Here is a 10,955-nt window from a genome sequence, read left to right as displayed (position 1 = left end):
CCACGTCAGAATTGACAATTGCTAAAGATGCAATATATAATAACATCATTTATTATATATCAGTCATCATAACGTCATAAATTACAGCGTGCCGTAATTTTACGGTACTTTACGGGGTATTTTCATCCTACCATATAAGGAAATGCGAATTCCAAATATGGAATGATTACGCGCGTAAGCATCCTCTAATAATAAAAACAAACATGGCTGCCATATGGGTTTGCCCGGACTCCACACAAAGAAGTTCGCTGATTCTAAACTTGTTGGATTTCGGCATTCCCATGATGTATCCTTGGAAGGAAAAGTTGTATAATAATAAGGTTATTAAGAGAATAACTCAAAATATGCGCGTCGGTCGATACTCCAGCTGTACTCGCTTCGTGCATACTTTGAGGTATTCTCGCAATAACCTAATATTATAACACGGTTATCGACAAATGAAGTTGACGAGAAATATATCCGTTACCTGTACCCCGATACATGAAGGTTATTATTTCCCGTGCATGCTATTAGAAAGATTAGTAAATTAGTAGTATTAGTAAATTTAATCTAGGACAATAAATAACATTTATATACTGCCAGAGTGAATTTAGTTTTCTGATGTATGACTATGACTACATATTAGCGCAATTCAATATTAGAGAATCGGTGTTTTAATTCCACTCGCCTGATACATATATTACAACACTATTCCCAATAAGTCTTAACCTATGTTCTATTTCAGCTTACATGTGCAGTATGCTAAAGTGTACGACGCACAAGACATAAATATGGAAGAACTGTATTATATCGGGTTGAACAACATTATGTCCAGCATTTATTTACGATATATACGAAAACCTCTATTTCAAACTTCATCGGTTCATTTTATTTAGAGTTGCGTACATGTCATATATCATGAATACAAATTACACACGTGATCGACAGTAAAAAAGTTGTCACATACTACGCAATTGAAAATATTTAACTATTCATAACTGGCATAAAGATATTTAATTCTCATCATTCTATGTACTAGCTTGAATCACATGCTCAGTCATATCAGGATCATCCGAGTAGTATTGGCACGTATAGATGGTATACATATCATCTTTGCGAATCAAACACATTCTATCACGTGATGATGTATTTTCAGGAAGTGACGATTTTAACTCGATTTCCTCGGCGATGGCTGATGGGCAATCCTATATGTGAACGAAAAATTACATTGATTTAAGGAATCAGAGGAGAATATTTTGAAACGCAATAACAAATATATACGACTATACGACCACATAAATCAGTCATATTGTAAATGACTTTTGGCATTATTTCCGGTAGTATTATTATTTCAAATTCAAACATTCCATCATAGTAGTTTCAATACTAACAGTAATGGGTGGTTTTAGTTTATATAGTGTGAAATATGTTATTATATATTTAAACTAATAAAATAAATAAATTGTACAATAATGAAACCATCATAACATCCAACTCCAGCGCTAGCTTAACAGATTTCTACTACGATTGTGTTGATGCATTTTTGCTTTTTGTAGTGTATGTTGACATATAAATAATCATCGCAAGATACTCACCACTATTGTACAAACGCATTGGACCAATGTGTCTTCTATTCCATTGACCTCACATCGTTGACAATTGTCTGTTGACACAGCGTCTGTCCCCTGTAAACAATGTATGTAGATATATACAATGTTTTTTAGTTAACATAGAACATAATGATAATAACCTTGTTCAGCCACAATATTAAAAACATTTGTTCAATGTGTAGTATGAATTTCTCTCCTTTTTATTGAATTTATTCGAAACCGGCCCATCGGAAATCACTAAGTTTCTACAGCACACACACGCACATACTGCGATATTAAAATATGATCATTAACAGTAATATTTCACTAAACATACTACTTATTAGTTGTGTCAAATCATCAATAATGTTTGACTTGAATTAGCAAAATTATATCACTGATAGTGTGCTAACCAAAATTGACAGAAGAATACAAATTAACATACTATATCATTCTTTTTAATGGAGTCGATTTGTGATGCGAGTATTGCGTTATACTCATAGTGACGTGTACCAGGTACAAATGCGGCATTCCCGAAATAATATGTTGCATTAAACGTAACGTCTTTCCCAATAATTCTATTTTCTATATCTGCTATTTCAAGTGGGCAGGTGAAATCCTCAGTGCATACATTATGCCATACTCCATTGTCATACATGACATCATTACAATCCACGCAAGTGCCATTAGCAGGATTCCCAGGGTGATCTTGAGCCATTGATGTAACTGCCATCATGATCACACCACAAAATAATAGTGTTACAGACATAGTTCCTGGAAATAAATGAATAAATCAACTGATTTAACATTTGGATCAGTTGATTTTTTTTTTCGTCTTCAAACTCTATTTATGTGTTGGTGGTTATTTATTCTACTATTGTGTCAGAAGTCGATTACACTGTGTGTTTCCACCAATTCAACTTTCAGTTTATAGGCTGCCGTACTGTGACGTCATTTGATTACGTTTTTGCCAACCAGCTAGCAAATGTCTGTTATCAAATGTCACTCACTGTTAGACACTAGCTTGTGATCTGCTCTGACAAAATCTTTCGTAAGTTGTTTTATTAACAGGAAAACAAACATATATATTTCTTTACTATAACAGCTAATAACTCCGTTACTGTATCTTCGGTTACTGCACGCGCACATAGTTTCGATGGCTATACTCAGTATGATGCGAACTGTTAACGAATTTTATTTCCCTGTTATGCTGGTTGGTCGAACCATCAAAGGTATGGCATACGCCATCATTGTCTTGTGTGTCGAGAATGAAGGAATTTGCTGTGGGTGTGTGAGGGCGTATCTCATAAAATCAATAGAAGCTGGAACGTTGGGGCAATGCTATAAAAGCTGGAAGGTGACCTTAGTAATTGGAAGATCTATGAGCCCCTTGGCTTCACCTGTTGTATTTGTCAAACATAATTGTATTTAGTTTGTGATCATTATATCAAATATGAGTTGGGTCATGACCCCACTGTTTCAAATCAAGCAGCAGGTTAAAATTATCAACACTAAACACTGGCTAGAATATTTGAAATTGTGAGTTTTTTTGGTGGGCGATATATTATGATTTACCCTGGTGAAACACTGTACGTTTATTGCTTCAGTAGAATTATAACAGTTAATGTCTATTTCATAGTTCTACCTATGTGTCCGCAATATAACTATTATGCGTCATCACCGAAATACTTTTTTAGCATTTTTTATCTCCCAATCTTAATTGCTGTGTCTCTCTGTCTAGCAAAATGATTCAGCTATAATTACTTGTTCTCAAATCAGTGTTTATGAAAACAAGGCAAAACAACAAGGTAGAAGTTTGTTTAACCAAAAAACAATATGTAAATTTAAAATGGTGAATCACAATTAATTATATTTTGATGACGTTATAGTGGTACTGCCTCTTATTACCAGCATATTAATTATTTGTTGCTATTTTCAATTGCACTGTCAGTACGCATTTCTTCATTTTTTTTAAATCCTAATCATTCGAACACAATATTATGAACTATTTGGACGACTTACTTGAGACAAAATAATTCAAACCAAGATTAAATAACAGGCAAATTCATAAAAACAAACATTCTAGTCAGAAATATATATTCCCCTGGAATATAATATTAACGAAAATCAGTCTAAACTTTGAACTTTTTTGTAACCCGCCAACAGTCCGGTCAGTGTCTAACGGCGTTAGTTGACTATGGTATTTTATCGTCACAGTTTTTTGTTGATAACCAGTCCACTATTACTTTGAATGCATCTGATCATAATGCAATTTGTCTTAAATTTAAATTCACTTACTCTAACCCATCTCAAACAAAAGCTGGAAATCTAGGTGTCGTTTCAACGGGAAAACTTCGACCCTTGAATTAATAATGAATTACGAATTCACCCAACACAAGCTTGCACAATCGTCTGAATATATCGCACTGAACAATCACGACTAGGCCATACATGTATTGGGTGAAATATTTGATCGCTGCACCGAGTATTACGTAAACTCGTCCGGAACCAATCCCAACCAGCGTGGTGGGATAAACAGTACAGCAAAGGTAAACTGGAAACATAAAAGCCCTAAACAAAGTCAGATATTAACATTTTAATGGTACAAAAATGATGTCTGTTTAAAAATTACGTGTATTTTAATAATGTGTATTTTACAATGTCGTCTGTTTAAACAATTATTTTTGTTTTTAAAAACGATGTGTGTGTTTTACAATGGTGTGTTTAAAAGAACATGTGTTCGAAACGACGTCTGTGTTTTAAAATGATTTGTAAACAACATATGTATTTCTGTAATGCATTCAACTGGCCAGTGTATATTTGACGTATAATACGTTTACCCATAGTGCACTGTGGTTGACCTTCCAATGTTCACGGAACCGCCCCATTCGCACGTTTGCGCTGAAGTCGACCATCCATGGCCATCCCAGATGAGGCGAGGGCCGAATAAATGAATCTGTGCTTTCGAAGATGATCATACGCTTACAACCCCGAGGATGACCAGCGTCTCTAGATTCTTTGTTAACTACTCAGACTAATACTACTCTGTACATACAATTGTTTTATAAACTAATTCATATTTTTCTAGTGAGAAAGTGAGCAAAACGTACTTCCCTTTAGAATGCAATATTCCTATTAACGAAAATGAGTCTAACCCTTATTATTTTCTGTGGCCCACCACTGGTTTATATGTGACTACTATAATTTATCACTTATTTTCTAATAATTTGTAAGCTGTCAAATACGTATTTGTTATTTTGAATTTCGCTTATGACAGCTCTGTTGATTACAAAGCTTTGTTTTAAAATACTATCAATATACTATTCATTTTGAACCATAATAAATTCTTTAAGGTCCTGGTATAGTCAAGCTGCTCCATAGGCGTCCATGTAATGACTTCAGCAAGCAATCACACGAATATATCGCCAGCCGCTGTGTGTAAGTTATATGATTCTAAGAATAAATGTGCTGTCAAATAAGTATTGAGTTGATTAGTAACGAGCATTTTCAGGTTTTTAGAGAAAAACAGAAAATTGTTGATTGGTCGGTATTTCATTAAACTGTTAGTTTACTCAGAGAAGCCAGCCTGGTATTAAAAATATTAACAACTGCTCTATTTTGTTCTTCTTCATATTGTAGAGTAACATTCAAGTTCATGATAATGAAAGCCAGAAGTTTGCCATTGCAACGCTTTAGCGGTGGCGTGGCCAGTAGATCAGCGTGAATTTAATACAAGTTCAGTATTAACTGCCTATAAACATGTCTAGGTAGTTATTTCACGATTGAGTGCACGGGTGTGGAAATCTTCTTCGTAAAGTACTTCGCCTTCGCGATATATTTAAGGAACAGAGTGTTTTACTTCTCGAATACCGTAAAACATATCGTTCAGAATAGTATTCTTTGAGTACCAGAGTTTACTGCAACTTTTTTCATGTAGTTGTGCTTGTACCAACAGATAGAAGTGTTGACATACTTTTATTGTTTACTTTTGACAATTTGAAAACAAAATCCTTGTTTACTGTTTCGACATTTTCTCAGCTGTGCATAATTTATTACTAGAGTGAACGTTGGTGTTATTCTTGAAATGTGAATATTTGTTAAGATAACTAGACAGATTTGGGTTGTATATTTTACTGCAGACTTCACATTGTTTCATTGAATTATGGTGAAAGTCTTGAATGACAGACAAGTTGGTAAATGAAATTGCATTGAAACAGCTATTAAACAGCTGTTAAACGACGTATAATATATGATGACCTCTGAATAAAAAATTGCACGTAGTCATTTCATATAGCCGCGTCTTATAGATGATGGCTTCTGGAAGAATAATTTATTATATTTTGATGACGTTATAGAGATACAGCCATTTAATACCGGCATATTAACAATTTGTTCCTATTTTCAATTGCACTGATACTAACCAAACCATTTTTGTCACAGGGGTTGGAGTAGGTATGACTTGGAAAAATTTTAAAAAATCTTATTCATTTTGAGCACAACAGTCTGAACTATTTTGAGGACTCACTTAAGGCAAAATAATTCAAACCAAGATTAAATAATAGACAAAGTTATAAAAACAAACATTCTAGTGAAATAGTGAGCAAAACATACTTCTCCTGGGAATGGAATGTCCCTATTAACGAAAATCTGTGTAATTTTATTAATTAGTATGCTGTCAATTACGTAGTTGTTATTTTGAATTGACTGCTATGTTGATTACAAAGATTTGTTTAAAATGCCATCAATATATTATATATTTTGAGGCAGAGTAATGTCATATAAGGCCCTCGTTGTCGTTCCCCTCAATAAACATGTTATGACTTCAGCAACCCATCTAACATACGTGTACGCATAACCATGAACGATACTGGCCACAAAGAAATTTAGTTGATAAGGATACTACTCTTATAAAGAATTTCATGGAATAGATTAACACGCATATCGATAAAGGTATTTACACTGTAATATGTAAGTATAGGCGTGAAAGCCTAAATAAATTTTCATCGAGTAAACTGTGAAACATATTAATATTTTGATTTCCATTTTGTGGTATCAAATTATCTCTCAGTAGAGGTGTCATGGTGTAAAACACTATTGTTTTACTTACTTTAAATTAGGATTTAGAGAATGATACACTTAAAATATAACTTAAATACACATCTATGTAAACATTCAGGTGATCTTTTCGACCATACCAGACATGCAAACCATTGACTGCCAATACTGTAACTACAAACCACAAAATAGCACAAATTACTTGTTTGTAATTTAGAGCTGAAGAAACAGCATGTAAGATGTGTACAGTCACGAGTTCCACTCTTGACACAAAGTATAATTCATAATATGTGCAAATAATTCAACTCACTCAGTCCGATACTGACAGCTTTGTCTAGCAGATGAATACAAAAACATGGCAACCAATAGTGAAACCACATACATACTTAACAAAGCTTTAGAATATGTAAAACAAGTCTAACCTGTATTGTTGCAGTGACGACAGTCAAAACTTGCAAGTCTAATTGGTGTATATTAACAGTGCTACCTATGTGTCTACAATATAACTACTATGTGTCGTCACCCAAATATTGTTAGCATGTTTGTTATATTTTAATTCTTTAATCCTTGTGTCTGGTTCGTGGGAGACCAGACGTCTATATTGATTTTTTTATCTGTCTGATGAGTTATCATAAAAAGTCGAGGTAAAACAACAAGGTAGAAGTTTGTTCAACCGAAAACAAATAATTAATATATGTATATATGTATATATAAAATTAAAATGCTTAAAAACAATTTATTATATTTTGATGACGTTATAGAGGTACAACTATTTAATACCGGCATATTAACAATTTGTTCCTATTTTCAATTGCACTGATACCAACCAAACCATTTTCGTCACAGGGGTGGAGTAGGCATGACTTGGACAATTTTTAAAAAATCTAATTCATTTTGAGCACAATATTCTGAACTATTTGGAGGACTTACTTAAGGCGAAATAATTCAAACCAAGATTAAATAATAGGCAAAGTTATAAAAACAAACATTCTAGTGAAATAGTGAGCAAAACATACCTCTTCTGGGAATGGAATGTCCCTATTGACGAAAATCAGTATAACCTTATTAATTAGTAAGCTGTCAATTACGTAGTTGTTATTTTGAATTGCGCTAGTAACTGCTATGTTGATTACAAAGATTTGTTTTAAATGCCGTCAATATATTATGCATGTTGACCCAGAGTAATGTCCTGTAAGGTCCTCGCGTAGTCGTTCCACTCAATAAACTAGTGATGACTTCAGCAAATGTATCGTCAGACAGTGTGTGTCATGGATATGATTCTAAAATCAAATTTGCTGTCTAATACGTATTGAGTTGAAGAGCAATGAGCTTTTTCAGGATTTTAGAGAAAAACAGAAACTTGCTGATTGGTCGGTAGGTCATTTGAGTACAAGATTAACAACTCCTGGTTTAAATTGTAGAGTCACCTTTATATTCATGTTAATGAGAACCCGAAGTTTACAAATGCAACTGAAAACAAGCCTAACCTGTATTGTTGTAATGAAGACAGTCACAACTTGCCTGCCCAGTTAAAGTATATTTCACAGCGTTTCCCGTGCATCTGCAAAATGACTACTCTGCGTCATCACTTAAATATTTTTAGCATTTTGTTATCTTTTAATCCTTGTGTCACACTAACAATACGAGTCGGCTATATAGATTTGTTCTCTAAAAATCAGTGTTCATAAACAGTCGAGGTAAAACAACAAGGGAGAAGTTTATTTAACAGAAAACAACTAATTATTATATGTATATGTAAAATTGAAATGCTGAAACATTGTTTTTATTTTGATAACATAGTGGTACTGCCACCTATTACCAGCATATTAATGATGTGTTCCTATTTCCAATTGCGCTCATAACAACCAAACCATTTTCGTCACAGGGGTGTCAGTGTCAGGCATTCAATATTATAACAAAATGTTATTCATTTTGAACACAATATTTTGAACTATTTTGAAGATTCACTTCATAACAGGCAGGATTGAAAAAAATAACAATTTTGTGAGGAAGTTGGCAAACATAATTATCCTGAAAATGAAATATCCCCATTAACCAAAATCAGTCTAGCTTGTAGCGTTTTTATTGAGCTGTCTACTATCATTGATCACCTAAACATTTTGTATTTTCTATTAATTTGTAAGCTGCCAAAAATGTTTTAGTCATAATTGGGTCATCTTCTCAAACATAAAGATAAATATGGAATGTTTTACTTGATTGCGTGCATATTTCGCTGATGGCAATTATGTTGATCACATTGTTATTTAAAACATTATCAATATATTATATACTATTTGGAAGAACCATCAGTTAGAAATTGCCTTAAATCTGAATGACAAAAACACACAACATGCCAATAAATCAGTCTTGTTAGAAAATTATCTAAAGAACCTACCTCTCTTATTTAAATGAGAGAGTAATGTGAGTATCATGAGGTCGTCAGGAGTATACTGCAAATTATCCCCATCTCGTTTTTTTATTTGATTAAGAAAATTGTTGAAATAGCTCGACAATTACCCATTCATTTCGTTTGTAATTGTACCAACAACTTGTGCTGCGTCAATTTAAATTTAAATAGTAGGCAAGATCAATACACTTAATCCACTAGCAAATAATTGCGTCCATCTATTGCAACCAGAGATGAATGGTAGGTATGTGTTCATTTCAAAACACCTGACATAACTTTATGTGTTTACCATAAGGTTTATATATATTTTCTTACTGACATTACTATGTTGTGTACTATACAGTTCAGTTATTTTTGGGTTTCATTTTCGAAGATCGTTCTTGGACTATATACGACTTTTTTTATTTCTACTTTGATCATTATGTGCCTCTCTGAAGATGGATCTACAATTAGTTAACAACATTTAGTTCAGTATATATTCAATTTCATATTAATACACATGCATGTTAAAAATTGTATTTAAAAAAAATAGCTTAATTCAAGAACACGGTTGCTGTAATGTTACCATGGCTTGACAGTTATTGGGAAATTGAGCTTTTATACTATGTGACAAAATGCAAATTTTGTTTATGATTACTGTTGTCATGAAATGTAATTAGATAACAAATCGTAAAATTGAAGAGGTTTTACGCGTTTGGCCTCGTCCTTTCCTGCCACAACCACCAAACGTCAGAGAAAGGGGTTATCTGAGACAATTAGACCCTCCTTTCCCAACAGAAATATCTAGAAGACCTAATATTTTCTCCCATAACTTCACACAAAGTCCTTCCTCCATTCCTTTGTGTTGGTGTTGGTGTTTGTGTTATATTTAAAATTGTTCAAAAAATTGCAACTTTATTATTAGGTATATTAACAAAGCAACTCTATGCTAGAATTATAACTATGAAACATAACAAAACTTAAGTTTCTATCCATTAATACCAGGGGTCTCAAGGTTCAAGAAAAAAAATTGTTGGGTCAAAAACAAAAATGAAAATATAGTTTTCATTCAGGAAACACATAGAATCACAGAAAATGAAACATTTGGGCAAGCCAGATATGGCGTGAATTTTTCTTCTCCCATGGCATATCAAATAGTAGAGGTGTTATGACTTTATTGCGAATCTGTAATTACATTATCAACTCTTCAGTTAAAAGTTATAGTGGTATATAATACTCGGTAACATAATAGACGAAAGAAACTATATCTTAGAATTAATGTCTATGCACAAAATGAAGAAAGCCTCACATAGAAATTTTGTCAACTATCTCAGAACTAGCAATAAACCCAGACACTGAAATCATCATGGGAGGGGCGATTTAATATCACACCTAATAACACAAATGATCGGTCAGGATCTGAAGGTCCAAGGTGGAAAAATGCTAAAGCAACCATGATGGAATTGATTGAACAACACAATGTATTTGACACTTGGAGAGTGAGAAATCCACAAAAATTACAGTACACTTGGCGAAGGGGAAACCCAACAATTGTACAAAGTCGTCTAGACTATTATCTCATTAGTGACTCCTTACAACAAAATATCAGTGTAACCAAAATAATTCCTTCAGTTTCCTCCATTCTGCGATTATGTTGGAATTTAATCCAATAGATCTTGTATTTGGCCCATCATACTGGAAGCTTAACACCAGCCTTTTACAAGACGATGATTATATTAGTGAAATTACTGATAAATGTGATATATGGGAAGCTCTGGATGCTGCTTTTGATGATCAGGGATTAAAGTGGGATTATTCAAGTATGACATAAAGAAATTTTCCATTGCCTTTCCTAAATTAAAATCCAACATGAGAAAAAAGAAGATTGAAAAACATGAGCAGGAAATTATTTTAGAGGGTGCAATTGCTATGAACCCCAGACATGA

The 10,955-nt window shown here is 33.3% G+C and overlaps 1 protein-coding gene across 1 annotated transcript; it reads right to left on the bottom strand.

The window, feature by feature from the left end:
* Positions 1 to 784: 784 nt before the first annotated feature.
* Positions 785 to 6,983, bottom strand: LOC102804191 (uncharacterized). The gene is made up of 4 exons (XM_085499632.1): positions 6,934 to 6,983; positions 2,014 to 2,342; positions 1,575 to 1,664; positions 785 to 1,184 (listed from the first exon to the last, which is right to left on the bottom strand). Exons 2-4 carry the CDS (start codon positions 2,335 to 2,337, stop codon positions 1,008 to 1,010), a joined length of 591 nt encoding a protein of 196 aa, XP_085355758.1. The 5' UTR covers positions 2,338 to 2,342; positions 6,934 to 6,983; the 3' UTR covers positions 785 to 1,007.
* Positions 6,984 to 10,955: the final 3,972 nt, after the last annotated feature.

This window comes from Saccoglossus kowalevskii, chromosome 5 (genome assembly GCF_978046115.1).
Source record: "Saccoglossus kowalevskii chromosome 5, keSacKowa6.1, whole genome shotgun sequence".
In the NCBI taxonomy this organism is placed as follows: domain Eukaryota; kingdom Metazoa; phylum Hemichordata; class Enteropneusta; family Harrimaniidae; genus Saccoglossus; species Saccoglossus kowalevskii.
Note: the sequence above shows the minus strand (reverse complement) of the source record. Positions and strands in the feature narration are given on the sequence as shown.